Below are 17,698 nucleotides of genomic sequence, written 5' to 3'. Positions count from 1 at the left end.
TCTAAAACTCTAAAATAAATGTTTTAGTCATTCTAGCAACATTTGATAAATTTGTTAATGTGTTGCATTTTGTATTGTAATGAATTGGACTGACTTTAACTGAATCCCATTTAGTTTAAGAAGTTTATTTCAAACATTAAAGAAAAAAAAAAACCCCAATAAAACAAAACTGTGATTAACATATTTGAAAATTAGTGAGATGTAAAAACTTATTTAAACCCACCCATTCTCCAAAACTTACTAATAAGTTCTTCTGTTTCCTTCTTGTAAATTATACCAGGCGTTCCCAAAGTGGGGGTCGGGACCCCCTGGGGGGTCACGAGACAAATGGGGAGTCATGAGATGATTTTCAGGATTGTTGTGATGTGACCCCTGAGGGATATGGAGGGTCAAAGGGACAAAATTAAATAAATATACCATGAAATAAATAAATGCACAATTAAATAAATGTACCATTAAATGTCCTATTAAATAATTTAATTGCACCATTTATTTATTTAATCCATTTTTAAATAATCAAATATACCAATAAATTATGAAACTATGTATTTATATATTAAATAAATAAAATCTGTATTTTTAGAAGCTCTCCAGTCTCTGGAACTGTTTTTTTGGGGTCAGATGCTGAAATGTTTGGGAACCCCTGAGTTATACAATAATCAATAAGACTCACATAATAATTAATTTACCCAATTTGTAATAGCATATAAATTATATGACATAAATTACAAAATAAGGTTACAATTAATATATTACTATCCTGGTCTAAATATGCAGTCTTTTATACAAACACGTTCTCTGTCTGCCTACTTCTACATGTACATGAACTTTGATGACATCCTATTGTTAATCTCTGAAGTCCAGTTTGTTGACCGTTGGCCGTTGCCAGCATCAGAAACTTTAACTATTCTGTAACCATCTTCCAAGGTTTAGGAGTGTGTTCATAGTTAGATGAGAACCAGAACCGCAGCCTCCACTAATTCATCCTAAAGGTGTTGAAGAAGGTTGAGGTCAGGACTCTGCAGGCCAATCAAGGTTCTCCACACCTGCAGCCATGGAGGAATTAACTGATCTGGTGCTGTGACCCGATACATTTGGTTATTTAATATATCTGTAATTAGCAAAAATAATCAGATACCCACTTCATCCTCAAATCTTTTGAAAATTGTGTTTTTATACGTCTTTTTGAACAGTTTCATATTTGGACACTCCTTGATTTCCCCATCAACAGTTTTTCTCCACAGAGGGAAATACAAAAACTTTTATGATTTAAAACTGTCCCCCTAAATGATACCACGCCCCTTTCATTTAATTGTTGAATATTACTTGGTGATAATATGTTTTTGGCTTTAAATTATGTTAGTGCTGTTTGTACCTTCATAAGATCAGTAAATTAGAGCAAACTGAACCTATATAACAGGATGTGAAGGTGCTTGAAGAGTTGTTGTTAACTGGTGATATAAAAATAAACTGATAATGTAGAAATAAAAAAAAAAAAGCATCTTATTTTAAACTGTAAGAGCTTAAAAAGGAGAGCTCGTTAAAGCTGTGGAGGTACAAGGTTGCACACAGTAAGGCAGAAGCACCTGCTCAGTATTACCAGAACCTGACTGATGCCTCTGCTTGGACCCTGAACAATGGTCCATTCAAATGATTCACAGACATCTGTTCAGAGTTAGGTGTTGGTTTAATGATGCCAGCTCCACATAAATCCATTTAAATGCATATTTATGTTTAATCTTATTTCACACATTGCTCCATTGCTCATGTTGCCAGTTTAAATGCAGATAATCCATATGTGTTAATATAACAAGCTGTTCTTGTCTGCTTAGGTTTCAGTTTTACATGTAAACAACCCAGAGGTTTACTTCTGCTTGAGAACCATAGAAATCGTAGTTTCAGCTGCATATTGATCTATTGTATCGTGTAACCAGCTGGTTCCAAAAACAACACCTCAGAAAATGAATTAGCTTATATTTCAATATACAACAAGCTTTAAAAATGCTTAAAAAATGTATTGTCTCTATAGAAAGTCAGGGAAGGCGTGTAACATTCAGCTCTGTCATGCATGGCTGTCTGGCTGCATCCAGAGAGGTAAACAGTGGAGGGAGACCGCCAGCTATAGTCGGTGTTTATCCTTCAATGAAATGGACTTCCTGTTGCTGTGCTTCATGGTGATGAGCAGTGCTGCACCAGCGTCTGTTAGAGGCTGGTGGGAGGAGAGAGATTAAAGCCAAACAAAATAGGCATTCAATGCAATCTTAAAAAAGGACATGATTTACCTCAGAGTCAGATATTACAGTGCTCCTCTGAAAAATACAGGAAAAACAAATCACAGAAGTTAAAAGGTTGCATTTTGTGATTTTACTATCTAAGAACGCCTGTAAAACTCACCCTTGTTAGGGTATGTATGTTATTGTTTATGGGCTCCATGGTTTTAATCCATTGCTGGTACGTCTGTTCGTCCTCTGAACTCTGATTATACTCTCTGCAAACACCCATTTAAATACATGCTCAATGTGAACATCAGCCTTCATTAAATCCCTTTGTCTAATTTGAGCCTGAAGTAGCCACCCACTAACGCTGCCGTCAGTCGCAGCTACCTGCTGTTACTCACATCGCTCTTTCAATAAGCTTCTGCTGCAGAGCTCCCTCCTTTCTGGCGTCCAGGAAGCGGCCTCTGACAGCCAGAGCGGCGGTGGTCTGTAACAAGTTGAGCTGAACGATGGCCAGGGAGAGGGAGGACAGGGCCGCCAAACTGAGGAGGAGGAGGACAACAGGGTTTTCATGAGAGGAAGCTCCCCAACATTTTCTGCAGCACTGCCATTTTTCTGCAGCACAAACACACACTGCAGCCTCTTTGTATGCTCAGACAATGAATTACATGACCTTCATTCAGTGTAGGAGGTAGATTAGGCTGAGTGGTTCATTCACCGTGCAACTAAATGTTAGGATGAATGGGGAATCATTTAGGAGGTGTGGTGCAAGCATGTCTGCGTGAAAGCTCCTGTTTATCAGCAACAGTCTAGTCATATTGAAACTGCATTAACGTGCACATGATAATGTCTACTGGTCATTGTTTTATTGGGATAACTTAGTCAGGGTGTTGTTGGACCATTTGTTTGCTGAATATTGTACCATTTGCACGTTGCTGGACGCCACCAGGCCTCCTGGCGTTGTCGGCCATTTTGTATCCAGGACAGTTCGCTCCTACAAATTCTGTCGGACACTACGACTGATATGACGGGGCGTCCCAAGTCTGACGTCACAAGACGCTATATAGGGAGGCCTCCATTTTGAACACTCGCCTTCAGCTGGAGACCGGGTCCGCCCGAGTGGATCTCATTTATTCTCTCTCGTTGGCCAACAAACAATTCATAACTGAGGTTTCTGGACTAAGAAGGCCAGAAATTTCACTTTGCCGATTGAAGACGTGAGTTTAACACGTAACTAAAAACACGGAGTTTCGAGGGGAGAAATTGTCACCGTGTTTTTGTCCTAGTCGACTTTGATGGTCAGATCATATTTTCCCTTTCGCCAAGGAGGCCAGAGGACGAAGATTGACCGCTTTTCCTGAAGTTAACTGTGAACGCACAGTAACTTCCAACTTTAGCCTTCCTTTCTCAACCCCGCTCAGAGGAAAGCCGACAACAAGTAAAACCCATCCTTTATTTTTATGTCTTAGAATCCCGGGCAGGGTAGGAGGTTTTAGTGCGATGAGATTCGCTATTTAATCTAATGTTTTCTGAATTATATGTGCATGTAACCCTCTTTGTTGAAACTTTGATGTGCCGTGTTGGACGTCTGGAGGCCGCTGCGCTCCCCATCTTTGTGTGTGTTTTGCGGGGTTATTGAACACCTGAGAGCAAGCGCAGGTGCGCTGTGAGACTGGACTGTTAAAATAACCTCATGGTGAAATTCCCCATTTTCTTTGTCTGCAACCTTACTGCTTGCTAGCTTGCCACCAAAAGTTTTATAACTCTTTGTCTGCTCACCTCGCAGAGTTGGAGCAAGTTTTATGACTGAGTATAACTGAGTTACAGTGAAACTGCGCCCCAACATCCTGACCACCACACCCCTTTCGTCATATTATCATTTTTGCCATAACTGCTGGCTTGATCCCATACACACCCACTGCTGTTTCGCTTTATTTTTGTTTAGTTAGATATTTTACCCCTTTTGTGTAGAACTTTGCATGTTTGAGTAGGTGAAGATTATTAAATCAGAAGAACGGATTGTATCAGCATGTGATTTAATAAATATTCACATAGATGATAACAGAAGGCGTTCTGTGTTTATTTTGTGCAAGAGTGATTCGTCAGTCAAGATAAGGTTAAAAGTTCCACACGTTTCGGCAGAAACTGTCGATTAAACAGTGACATCTCTGGTAATACTTGTTAGTTATTACTGAGTATTTAACAGTTGTAATTATCAGAGGCGTTGAGCCACAATTACAACACCAGAAACATCGATTCATAAATGAGGATTTTGGTTAAGAAATTAATTTAGTCAAATTATGATTTTTAATTATAATTATTGATAAGGTTTAATTAATCAATAATCATGAGTCTAACACTGGGGAGAATACAACTAAATACATCTCTGATGCTCCTCTGGAAGATGTTATTTTCAGATGTGAATGCATCATTATCACCTGTCGTCAGTAACTTCTCTCTCTGCAGTAAACACTCTGAGCAGAGCCTGTCCGTTCTTCTTGTATCGGATCTGCAGCTGAATGAAGACACGGCTACCAGAGGCTGGTGCCACCACTGCAAAGGAGCACAAAATACACACAAATGAGGCCATGATGTGAAGTTAACATGGAATATTTTCATTTCCTGGTTAAGCTGTTTAATAGACCCAACCACCCAAATCTTCCAGCTGGTGTCTGAATGTCTCGCTTTGGTTCAACTGATAAACGTCAATGACATGATGTGTTGCTTTTAGCCTACTTCATGTTGTCAGACAGGTTCAATTTAAGTGATTTCATTCATTTGCCACTTGATTGTTTCTTGGCGGTTCTTGCGTCAGCTATGACCCTGTTTTCAGGCAGCAGCGAGACACGGATACAGAATAAATCTTGGACAGAGTCAAACACACCTCCTGTGTAGCCGAGTGGCAATAATTACAGGGTCCATTTTCTTATTTCTCTTTTGGAAGCTGAATGTGGCTCGTCTCTCGCCTCACAGTGCTGTTGCCACTGTGATTTCAACGTGAGAATTAAAGTGTTATTTTCCTGTCAACAACAGAAATTTTCCACATCTTGAAGTCTTCTGGCAGCTCACACATCTCTCCCTTGCAGTCCACCTCTAACTGCAGCTGGAAGTGGATGAAACCAAACTAATTCTGTTTTTGTCTGTTTTTTTCTTCTCACCTTCTATGTCTTCATTAGCTACAAACTGGATGGTGACCTCAGTATCATTGTTCACATTTCCCACCTCTCTGGTCCCTTTGTGTCCCGCCTCCCTCTCTCCTTTCATCCGCCTGCAGCAAACAGAACATGAGTCAGTGCCGTGGGCTTTATTATTACTGCAATTTGAAGGTTTTGAAATATTTTCAGTTGACAAGAATCCATGAATCATGTGCTAGCGCTGTGGTTATTGCAGCTCTTACAGAGATTTGGGCAGCAGTAACGTTATTGCACAGTGTGTAGCTATGGTCCTATCTTGAATAATCTCTTCGAACTCTGAGTGCAGCTGGTTGGGGCTGGCTATTACCACCTAGAGACAAGAGAAATTAATAAAAATAAATAGATGCCCTTGTGTTTCTGAGAAACCAGAACCGCAGATTCTTACTTTCCCTCCAGTACGATCTGCCAGTCTTCCCAGCTCATCCAGCCGGCACTCAGTTCCTTTTATAGACAGCACGGACACGGTCACTCTGAAGGAACAAGAATATTTCATCACTGAATATGTGGATCAGCCAGAGAACAATTCTGATGAAGGTTTAATGGCAATACGCTTCTGACAGGAGAGAAATAGATATTCAAATGAGTGTATCCACAGTCAAAAACACATGCTGCGATAAGAAACAAAAGTACTTTATGGTTTATTTGCATTGGTCAAGTCAAGTCAAGTTTATTTATAAAGCGCTTTTCAGCAACAAGGAACTTAAAGCGCTGTACATGAGGAAAAACATTACAATGATACAGAACACAGAAAAACAAATCAAATGACACTACTAATCCTTGGGAGTAATAATAATTAATAATCCTTCTGGGTTTACTGGTAGAAATTGGTTCCAAGCCACTCTTAATAATAAAGCATCTTATGCTAAAAGAAGATGATAATATTAATAGTCTCATCATTCCACTGAATTCTAACTAAGGAAGCTGAGTCACTGGTACAAAACAGCTTTAATCCACATTTTCAGGTGCTAATAATATATTGCTTTTACTGGTACTGAGGTTGAACTGAGTAATAACAGTCCATTGTAATCTAATTAAGAAAGCTGGGTCATTGGTGTAACAGCAGCTATAGTCCAAATTTTCTATTATTAATAATGTTTGGTTTTCGCTGGTAATCCTTCTGATAAAACTAAATATCTATAAAAAAGTAATGAAATCACACAATTAGGTGCAGGGCTAAGCAACACACAAGAAGAAAAACTTTGCAAGAGTGCGGTGGAATCCTGGGGGTGTGAATATATAACTATGAGTGTGAGCAAGAATTAGACTGTTAACACAGATAGAAGCACTATTGTCCTTGAGGAGAGAGATGGAAGTTTTCTCAATCGGCCGCAAAGTCTTATCTGGGTCACAGCTGTTCGGGATGCTGGGAAAGAGCGCCATGTTTACATGACATCCAGGAGATATTTTGTCGATAGCCACTTAGCAGAAGTTGCCAAGGCCACGTTAGCACATTGGTATCAGTCTGGTACCAACAGCTGCTTTCACAATAATCAAAATGAATCAACTGTAAAGCAATGACTAAAATGGTCATAATTTCCAGTCAGCTTTCAGTAGCTCCACTGCTGAGTGATGTCATAGTGGTAACCACCCCCCACCACACACAAAATAACCCGATTTCCAGACAAAAAAAATAAAATAAAATAAAAATAAAATGTCGCTTAAATTTTTAAGAATTACAGTAGATGTGAATATTTGACCAGATTAAATCCCTGATTTTATTTAGGCCCCTCATTAAACACGTTTAAAACTTAAATCAGGAATATTTTACAGCAACATGAACATGGCAACATTTCATAAATACATGTATTGTTCAGGTAGAATGGGCCTGATGGCAATGATACATGGTTGAAGCCCGCCTCTTGCTGGAGACAGGCACCAACAGTCCATGGTATCACTAGCTCTTTCAATACCAGGAAAACTGGATCTCTTCTTCCAGAAAACGGGTCATTATTGGGTCTCTCAGTAGGTTGGTGTTCCTAAACATATCAACACAGAGATGGTTCCCCAGACACAAAGTCAACCTTTGTCCTCGTTAATCTCCAGACCCAGATCCCATCAGAAACCTGTGAGGTGAGCTGAGCAGAACTGAGCATAAGGGAGGACTCTGCACCATCTAGACTGGACCAGCCTTATGAAATGTTTTGGGAGAAGTTTTGACAAAACAGGGTTGTATGAAGTATTACCTGCAGGGGTGCTAACAGATATGATCTATTTCTTAGATACTGTCATGATTTCTGTGAATGATTAGGAAATGTGCACCAACCCCTGGTTAGCAGCGGACTCTCCGAGGTCCTGGTAGAAGATAGTGGATGAGAGGAGGGCGTGAGCGTCGTTGTCCTCCTCCTCTAGATTCCCTAACTTTGCGTTGGCTTTTCCATCTGTACAGATAATCACCTTCAAGATCAGAAGGAACAGCAAATCAATATTTTACAGTTGAAAAGAGAACAGTGAGATTCATTTATATCACATACAGTATTTGTAATAATTTAAAGTTTTGTAATAATTTCAAAATTCAGTCTGAGTGAGAAAGTTTGATGGCTGAAGATAACCTGGTTGAAAAATGATTGACATTTTTCTTCTACATCTGTATTAGAGATGCACCGATCAGGCTTTTCCTGGATGATGCCGATTTCTGTTTTTTCTTTTTTCTTTTTTGTCAGAGCTCATGGTTTTGAATGCAACAGGAAACAAAAACTACAAGATTTTCCTTATTTAGCATTAAAGCATCATTGCCTGACATTTAATCTCATTTTCATTTAACTTTTGATGCATTTGATGAAGAAAAGCCCAAAACAAAACCAAAACGTATTTAACCGAGCTTCACTTCATAAAATAGATGGCATCATGAGGAAAGAACGTTATGTGGATATATAGAAGCAGTGTCTCAAGACATTGGCCAGGAAGGTAAAGCTTGTGCTTTACACAAATGGGACATCCATATGACAATGTTCCTCAGCAGACCACCAAGTTGGTTAAAGAGTGGACAAAGACCTGATCTCAGTCCTGCAGAGAATGTGTGAGCTAAAAAGGAGTGTGTGAGCAAGGTGGCCCACAAACCTGACCCAGTTACACTGGTTCTGTTAGGAATAAAGGGCCATGGTTTCAGCAAAAGGAACCCCAGATGTTATTCTGGTTTTTACCAAACTGAAATAAGTGTAGAAAATAAAACAGCATCAGTCAGCATCTAAACCTACCTTTGAGCCTGGCAGTCTGGAGGCCATTGCAATGGCTAGGAGAGCAGCTGGACCCAGAGCTGTTTCTCCATTTGCAGATAATCTTAAGATAAAATAATAACCAAAGTACAAAAACATGGATTTGTTGTATTATTTAAATAAACAACAAAAAGAGATGTGATCACTTTAACTTGTGCTCACCCTAAAATCTGTCTCTGTAAGCAATCTTTGGTCTGTGACAGTGGAGGAGGAATGGGAAAACCTGCTGCAGCCTCCATCAGAAAGCTGCTGTCGTTCAACTCAGAACCACTGAGAAGCTGTGATTGAAAATGGTTGCATCCGTGCATCGTGACCTGCAGAAGACAAAGTGGAAATAAATAAACACTAACAACACTATTTGGTGATTTAATGGATCTAAAATGTGCATTGGTCTACATTTTAATAATAAATGTACCTGGTAATTGAATGTGATGAGTCCCACTCGAACTTCAGGCTGTTGGTCACTAAGTTTCTGAACACATTGCAGCACAGCTTCTTGAACAAACTGTATTTGTTCCAAAAAATGTAAAATAAGAATCCAGTTTTGAAATTATTGGATTTATAGGCTTTTTATTACCTTTAACAGAAACACTGACAGATCCATCAGGATGTTATAAACAACTTTCATTAAGGCAATAGAGAAATCAGAAGATAATTCACCTGGAGCCTGGACCTGTGGCTGTTCTGGCCCGCTTCCTTAAATAAAGTCGAGACACCACATGTGGATTTCAACAGCTGCCTGATGGGACCATGAGTAAAGTCTCAGTTCAGGTTTTTTACCTTGGAGGTGATGCTCATAGAGCCCGATGAGTCGATGCAGAAGAGCAGCAGAGAATTAGAAGGAGACAGAGGATGTTCATGAGGGGTTAGCAGAAAGAGCTCATCTTTCTGGCCATTTAGAGGGCACTTGGACAAACTGGGAGGTCTGGTTAAATCCCCAAATTTACAAAAGTAACACGCCTTAACCTGTAACAAAGCAAAGACAGGAAGGTCCAATCAATCTCATTCCTTCAACCAATCTATAAATTTTGCTTGAACGTCATTAAGAGGAAATGTGGAAACCTTGCAAATGTATTCACACGCCTTGAACGTTTCAACATTTTATCCCGTTACACCCACAAGCTTCATTGTGTTTTCTTGGGAAGTTTTGTGACAGACAAAGTGGTGCATTGCTGTTAAGTGGAGGGAGGATAATTGTCCTGTTGGAAGGTGAACCTCCACCTCAGTCTCAGTTCTTCTGCAGCTTCTAACAGGTTTTCTTGTCCTGGATTTAGCTCCATTCATATTCCCATCAACTCTGACCAGCTTCCCTATCCCTGAGGAAAAGCATGATGCTGCCTTGACCAGGCATCGTCATGGGGATGGTCTATTCAGGGTTGGGTGTTAGTTTTCTGCCATAATTTTGTTTTGCATAAAAACAAACAGTTCAATTGCACGTCTTGTGGCTTTGTTGTTGCCACTTTCCCATAAAGGCCAGATTTGTTGAGTACATGTCTAAAGGTCATCCTGTCGACAGATTCTCCCACCTGAGCTGTGGATCTCTGCAGCTCCTCCAGAGTTACCATAACCTTCTTGGCTGCTTCTCTGTGTGAAGCTCACCTTACTCGGCCTGTCAGTTTAGGTGGACATCCATGTGTGGGTAGGTCTGCAGTTGGTCCAACCTCTTCACATGTGCTCTCCTTGACCTGTCTACTGTGTTCCTTGGTCTTTATGATGCTGGTTGCTCTCTAATGTTCTCTAACAAACCTCTGAGGCCAAAAACAGAACGGCTGTAGTAATACTTACATCCATCTATCCATTGTCTTATCAGGATCTGGCCACGGGGAACAGGTCCAGCAGGGAACCCCAGACATCCCCCAGCAACATCCTTCAGCTCATTCTGGAGGATCCCAAGGTATTCCCAGGCCAGACTGGACATGGAATTCTGGGTCTTCCCGGGGTCTCCTCCCAGATGTATGTGCCTGGAAATGGAGGCACCCAGCAGGCATCCTGACCAGATGGCCTAACGACTTCGGCTGACTCCTTTTGATGCGGAGAAGCAGCGACTCTATTTCCAACTCCCCTGAGGATGATGGCGCTCCTCAGCTCATCTCTACAGCTGTGTCTCCCCTAGAGAAAGCTCATTTCGACCGCTTATATCAGAGATCTCATTCTTTCGGTCATGATCCATATCTCGTGACCATAGTTGCGGGTTGCAATGTAACTGGACCAGTAAATTGAGAGCTTTGTGTTTTGGCTCTGCTCTTTCTTCACCAGAACAGATTACTCAGATTAAGCTAGTATTTATTCTTCTTCCAATTAAAGGTAGTTGGTAGTTGATGGTAGTTGGTTGCACTTGATTTTATTTTAGGAGTATCAGAGAAAAGGTGGCTGGTTACAGATGTCTGCCACACTTTTCAGGTTCATTTTTGTTCTTCTTTGTCTTGGTCTATCAATTAAAATCTCAATAAATATCATTGAGGTTTGTGAGTACAGCTGATGTGATGGAAATACCTCATCCTTCTGCCTGCTGTCCAGTACCGAGCCACACTTTGAGCACAACTTGGGCTCCCCATGTGTGGGCCACTCTGGAAAAACACAGAGAACATCATCAGGTACGCAAATAGGACGAAAAATCAAACTAGATGAGCGATGCTGATAGGATTTACCAACCTCTTTCCTCTGAGAGCAATTTTCCTAAACTGATAAGAACAACATTCGGGTTTCCCAGCAGAGGCTCCTTATCTGTTTCAGAGAAGAGGAAAAAGACATGCATGGACATTTTCACCTCGTTGTATTTTAACACCTTGTTGCACGCCGTTATAATTACCTTTAGCTGTAGACAACGGTGGCTTGGGTAAAGGAGGCATCTGAGGACTTGTAGGAGTTGAGACAGCTGAGGGTAACACCATCACATACTCTGGTGTGAGATGCATAAATGAAGGTCTTGGAGGCAGAGTTAGGCCTGAGGCAAAACTAGGAGGATCATTTTGGAGCTTTTTGCATTAAAAGTGCAAAAATACAGATAAAAACATTTCAGCTTCTCCTTACCAGCTGAGCCTTCTGGAAATGTGTAGGAGTAGAAGTTGTCCATGTTTGATTCAGGTTCATATTTTGGTCGGTTATAGTCAAATGTCGGATTCTTGGTGTCGGAGGAGGCGTGAGGATGTTCAGGGTGTTTGTAGGAATCAGTATTTGATGTAGACTTCACATATAATGGCAGAAGAACTATGGAAACCGTATAGAAGAAGAGTGTTAAAGGAATATTTCACAGCAAAACTGAATATTTAAGTTATTTAAAAATCAATTCAGCTTATATTAAATACTGCTTATGTTCAGATCAGAAATTATTCCTGAACTGAATGAAATGCCTCATTTATGATGCAGGTTTTTCTTTTCCAGCTTGAGCTTCCATTGTTGCGACTTTCACACTTACCCTGCAAGTTTTCACATGGAAAGGCTGAATATGGGGACGGAAGTGACCCAAACATTTAGTCCTGATTTATTGTGGAAGATCACCCACGGCTTTACGCTAATGTCCATGAAGGTCTTGTATTTAAAGGCTAAATTTTCAGCTATATGCAGAATTCAGTTCCCTGCATGTCGTTGACTGCAGCCAACTGGGCATTGATGGGCATTTCTGCAAGTTATGTCTTTTTGAATTTGGTTTATTGTAAATTGAGTTCCATTTTTGGAAATGGGTGACCTTTTAATTATTATTATTGTCTATTTCTACATATGTTTGCATGTTAAAGTGTTTTTGTTAACTGGTCTAAATGCCAGATGTAGCAGACTTGGTCTGCATTGTTATTTGATGTTCATTCATCACTTTAGAATTAATGAAATACATTTGAGTGGAACTGAATTTATTGGTAAGGTGATTAAAGAACGCAGTTCACTGAGCAGTTGGTTTCTACAACCAAATACCTTATAAATAAATAGACTGCTTCACTGCAGCAGCCATGCTACAACAGACCAGCTCTGCAGAGGATTATCAAATCACAGACAAACATAGCTTTATTAGTGAGGAAATCAAAACAAACATAAAGCACGGTGGTGGAGGGGTGATAATATGGGTTTGCTCTGGAGCTGCAGGATCTGAGGCCTGCACCAATAGGCAGGATCACTGGCTTATTGATGTATGCTTCAGGTTCAAACTGGAATTGAACCACTTCACCTTGAGTCTATCACCATGGTAACCTACAATGGAAATCTAAGCAGTTTGGAGATCAAATCCTCGAAAGCACACATCTCAACCAATCAATGCCCTGAGAAAATGGAAGAAAAACCCAAAAAGGATGGTATTGGGGGGTCATTTCCAGCAGAACAACCAGACGGATTACTCTAGTTTGTACCTCTTTGAAGCTGCTGATCAGAAAGTTGAATATTAAAGAAATAAAACAAACTGTAAAAAAAAAAAAAAAAATCATATAGATGCAGCTTTGGTGTGATTTCTTAATGCCAGATATGAAATAGAATAACCCAATAACTGAAATATCCATGTATGAAACCAACATCTCTGTACCTGTCTTTTGAGAATGTGCCATCACCGGAGAATCTGCTCCAGTGGGAGTAAACGATGGCTGTGGTCTCCTGTGAAACACTTTTAGGCTTTTTTCCAGCTGTTCAGAGATCTTATGAGAAGAAGCAGCAGACTGCTGCACTTTGACTTTGGGATCTAGTGGTTGGGTTGGAGGAGGAGGAGGAGGGGTACGAGGACGGAGGTGTTTAACAGGAGGAAGGAGGGCTAAAAAGGAAACAGAACAAAATATGATTATAGCTATGCTTTAAACAAAATTATTTCTTTATTTTTATTCAAGTTAAAAACTAAACATATGAATAGAAAAAAGCTCTTAAACATAGTCTCTTGTTTTTTTTAAATGTAATTGTACTGTCAGGTCATTAGAGTGTTGCATCTTCAGCAGCAGGGTTCCCTGTTTGGAAAGTCAAGGAATAAATCTCACAGTTGAGTTTAGCAAAAGTTGAGAACCCAAAAGAGCAAATTTCTCCCTTCTTAAACCCTTTTTCACATTTTGTCTTGTTCAAAGCATATTGTTTTAGAACCTCAGCCTGCAATAAACCTCTCCAGAACTTTCTCCCTGACCTGTCTGCTGTGGTCCTTGGTTTTCATGATTCTGGTTGTTCTGTAATGTTCTCTAAAGAACCTCTGAGGCGTTCACAGGACAGCTGCAGTAATAAATTACACACCGGTGGACACTACTCACCAAGTAAAATACTTTAAAAAGGCTACGCTGACTTTTCCTTAGAGGTATCAGAGTAAAAGAGGCTGGAGTAGAAATACACGGCGCACTTTGAGATTTTTTATGTATCATTTTACTTCCATAGTTAAATGTTACTTTGTGTTGGCCTGTCACATTTGGGACAAACTGCCGTGGAAAAAAGGTTTGACCTCTCTGATGAGAAGAATCAACCAGATTCTCATCACCGCTACCACGCTGTTGTCCACTACAGGTAAGATACTGGCTCCACATGACTATTCTACATAAGCCCACATCCACAACAGAAAAGGAAAACAAACGCTTTAGTAAAGGAAACACTAGATGTAACACATTGAGCTGTAAAGCTTCCAGACATTTCAGGTATGAACTCAAACTAATCAACCAGTTTTCAGATGACTTTTAAACAATTAGCAAATGTGACTCAGGAGTCACGTGACTTCAGCTCAACAAACCAAAGTATGAAAGAAAATATACCTCCAAAAGGCTGACGGAGCAGCTGTTTGTTTGTTACTAATCACTTAATACATGTTGATACTTTACCAACCAGTTCCTCAACAGAAAAGATTAATCTACCAACATAGTTTCACTCCATTTATCGACAGTCTTAAAGCAAACTCAGGCTTATTTCTCTACTTTTAACCTATAAAAGATTTGATCACGTAAGACCCGAGTTTGTCTTTTACCTGGTCTTCTTCTAAACAGTTGATGGGTCCCTATCAGACCTTGTGAACTAAACAGCAGGTGGACACAGAGATGCCTCCTTTTAAGATGAGTCCAGCTGGAGTTGAGTTACCTGAGCGTTTAGCAACATTGGCGGTGGATCGTTGGACTTCTCTCTGGCTCAGTGAAGGCGGTACATAAACAAACCCACAGGCAAATTCCATAGGGCCTCCGTCTGACAGGGACAGAACCGATACAGCTTTTAAAAAACGAGGCGACAAGTTACATTTTTAACAGACAAAACAGGTCAAAGTGGTTCCCTCGATAAAGATTTTCAAATATTAGTCACACTAATACCAGGAAACCCGTCAAGAAACAAAAAGACACCAGGACCAGTCCATTCAAACACTGAAAGGTTTATAAAACCGGAACTCACAAATGTTGATCTTTGTATAGCAGAATCAGGAACATAAAATCCTCCCAGGACTCGGAAAAGTGTGAAATGTTGTCAAACGTTTACTGCACCTCAGACATGTTGTCCAACAGGTTTCTCTGTCTTCAGAAGTCCTCACACCACAGAGAGCAGTTTTCACCGCAATGTACAGCTGAGCGGGTACTCAGATCTGTATCACAATCAGCTTTATTTGCCAAGTTCTAACAAACAAGGAATTTGATTTCGTTCCACTTTGATCTCAGTGAAGACATTTTAGATACATAAGAAGGGAAATAAAGCTGAAAGTTTTTTGTAAATATGTTTTTATACAGTAGTTTTACCAAAGAGGAAGACATGGTTAAAAGAAGGCAATTATTCAAAGGAGGCTAGCTCCTTGGTTTAATTCAGAGCTGCGTACTTTAAAGCACAATGTTAGAAAATTGGAGAGAAAATGGCGCTCTGCACACCTAGAGGATTCCTACTTAATCTGGAAAAATAGCCTACTGTTGTATAAAAAGACACTTCACCAAGCTAGAACAGCTTATTTCTCATCATTAATAGAAGAGAACAAGAATAATCCTAGGTTTCTCTTTAGTACAGTTGCTAAACTTACACAGAGTCATAGCTCTGTTGAGCCATCCATTCCCTTAGGGAGCCTTCCTCCCTCCCTGTTGGTTGGAGTAAGGGGGAGTCAGGTTTAGCCTAAACCGGCTCAGTTATGGTTGAGGTGCAAACACACCCTCCATTTCTGCTACCTGTATGACCCCTTCTCTTTTCCAATGGTTATAATCAGTGTGACAGAGAGAGGTATCCCAATCCTTGTGGTTTTTAGTATAACAATGACCATCAGTAGGACCCTTTGTGAGGTTCCTTGAGACGACATTGTAAATAAGTGCCGTTTAACTAAATAATCTGAACTGAAACTATCTGTGTAGTTATGCTGCTATAAGCTTAGGCTGCTGGAGGACATAATGACCACTTTCACCCTCTTTGCTACATTCTCACACTACTCTCCAATTTTGCATTATTTGCTGTTATTTCAGCTTTTAACTTTGTTCTCCCTTTTCTCTTCCTAGAAGCTACACCTGGCCTGACTCTGTGTCTACCTGTGACACCTTTCTGGAGAGGGGAATCATCTGAGCTTCTGCTGGCAACAACTTAATGCTCTCCTTCTACAGATGATCCACATGACCCTGTCTTTCAGTGTTTAACCCTTTCTCTCTCCTAGACATGGCTACTGACTGAGCTTCTACTGTAACTAACTCTATGTGCTCTCTTTCAGACTCTAACCTTGAAAACTGGCTCAGAGTTTATCTGTTCTTTCTTTCTAGATGAAACGACTAAAGGAGCTACATCCATTAACATTTACTTTTCCTTCCCATAGAAAGTACTCCTGGATCAGTGCTTCTTTGTTCTTTTTGTGTCTCTGCTCTGTTCTCTCAAACCTCCAGTCGGTCGTGGCAGATGGCCGCTCACACTGAGCCTGGTTCTGGTTCTGCTGGAGGTTTCTTACTGTTAAAAGGGAGTTTTTCCTCTCCACTGTCGCTACATGCATGCTCAGTATGAGGGATTGCTGCAAAGTCAACGCCAGTGACTGTCCACTGTCTCTACATGCTCATCCAGGAGGAGTGAATGCTGCAAGTCACTGACTGGATGCAATCTGCTGGGTTTCCTTAGACAGAAAAACTTTTTATCCAATTTGAATAAATAACTGAATCTGACTGAACTGTTCAATGATTAATAGGATTAATAGGAATGTATGAACCTGACTGTTGTGAAGTCCCTTGAGACGACATGTGTTGTGAATAAATAAATATGAATAAATAAATATAAATAAACTGATTTGAATTGAATGGTTGAAGTAGTGCAAATATACCTGGTATTGATCTGTGTACTTGGACAGTCTGGGGGAAGAAACGTCCCTTTCTCATGACCTGAGGTGGTTCTCACACATAGACACTGATCAGAAGATGGTCCAGCAGAGACTGTACTTCCTGCTGCAACTCAAAAAGTCCAACCTTCCCCAGGAGCTGCTGGTCATCTTCTACACTGCCATCATTCAGTCTGTCGTGTCTTCATCCATGGTCCGTGGTTTGGTCACCAAACAGGACAGGTCCAGACTGCAACGACCAATCGGGTTTACAGAGAGAATCATCAGGCCTGACCTTCCCTCTATCCAGGATTTATATGGGTCAAAGGTCAGCAAAAGGGCAGCTAAAATCTCTGCAGACCCCACACACCCTGCACACAAACTGTTTAGGCTTTGACCTTCAGGTGGCGCTACAGAGACAGTTTCTCCCCCCAGGCTGTCTCTCTGATGATCCAGGAACACCTCACAGCCTTAGTAGTCAGCTACTCTGACTAAGTATATTTGCACATATCACAACCTGCCTTTCTTGTCAGTACATACACATACAGGGGTTGGACAATGAAACTGAAACACCTGGTTTTAGACCACAATAATTTATTAGTATGGTGTAGGGCCTCCTTTTGCGGCCAATACAGCGTCAATTCGTCTTGGGAATGACATATACAAGTCCTGCACAGTGGTCAGAGGGATTTTAAGCCATTCTTCTTGCAGGATAGTGGCCAGGTCACTACATGATACTGGTGGAGGAAAACGTTTCCTGACTCGCTCCTCCAAAACACCCCAAAGTGGCTCAATAATATTTAGATCTGGTTGGTGACTGTGCAGGCCATGGGAGATATTCAACTTCACTTTCATGTTCATCAAACCAATCTTTCACCAGTCTTGCTGTGTGTA

General features: G+C 40.6%; 1 protein-coding gene across 4 annotated transcripts; it reads right to left on the bottom strand.

The window, feature by feature from the left end:
* Positions 1–1,668: 1,668 nt before the first annotated feature.
* LOC124875422 (circularly permutated Ras protein 1-like) lies at positions 1,669–15,052 on the bottom strand. 4 transcript variants are annotated; one of them, XM_047377577.1, is made up of 21 exons: positions 14,938–15,052; positions 14,635–14,736; positions 13,127–13,348; positions 11,653–11,829; positions 11,432–11,566; positions 11,275–11,346; positions 11,116–11,189; positions 9,403–9,588; positions 9,283–9,318; positions 9,038–9,127; positions 8,785–8,936; positions 8,605–8,686; positions 7,674–7,804; positions 5,796–5,880; positions 5,614–5,720; positions 5,375–5,484; positions 4,655–4,769; positions 2,618–2,758; positions 2,395–2,488; positions 2,283–2,309; positions 1,669–2,209 (listed from the first exon to the last, which is right to left on the bottom strand). In XM_047377577.1, exons 2-21 carry the CDS (start codon positions 14,723–14,725, stop codon positions 2,120–2,122), a joined length of 2,217 nt encoding a protein of 738 aa, XP_047233533.1. In that variant the 5' UTR covers positions 14,726–14,736; positions 14,938–15,052; the 3' UTR covers positions 1,669–2,119. The 4 variants fall into 4 exon arrangements, with proteins under 4 accessions (XP_047233533.1, XP_047233534.1, XP_047233535.1 ...); XM_047377578.1 differs by lacking the exon at positions 14,938–15,052 and having other exon boundaries at positions 14,635–14,870; XM_047377579.1 differs by lacking the exon at positions 14,938–15,052 and having other exon boundaries at positions 14,525–14,654.
* Between the last annotated feature and the right edge of the window lie 2,646 nt (positions 15,053–17,698).

This window comes from Girardinichthys multiradiatus, chromosome 10 (genome assembly GCF_021462225.1).
Source record: "Girardinichthys multiradiatus isolate DD_20200921_A chromosome 10, DD_fGirMul_XY1, whole genome shotgun sequence".
Classification (NCBI taxonomy): domain Eukaryota; kingdom Metazoa; phylum Chordata; class Actinopteri; order Cyprinodontiformes; family Goodeidae; genus Girardinichthys; species Girardinichthys multiradiatus.
The sequence above is the reverse complement of the archived record's forward strand: the minus strand, read 5'-3'. Positions and strand labels throughout refer to the sequence as shown.

Coding starts and splice junctions, on each gene's coding strand:
- LOC124875422 (XM_047377577.1), bottom strand. CDS start 14,725: ATGGAATTTGCCTGTGGGTTTGTTTATGTACCGCCTTCACTGAGCCAG. Junction 5,485..5,613: donor TTACTGCTGCCCAAATCTCT/GTAAGAGCTGCA, acceptor TGTTTGCTGCAG/GCGGATGAAAGGAGAGAGGG. Junction 4,770..5,374: donor AGCTAATGAAGACATAGAAG/GTGAGAAGAAAA, acceptor GCTCCTTTGCAG/TGGTGGCACCAGCCTCTGGT.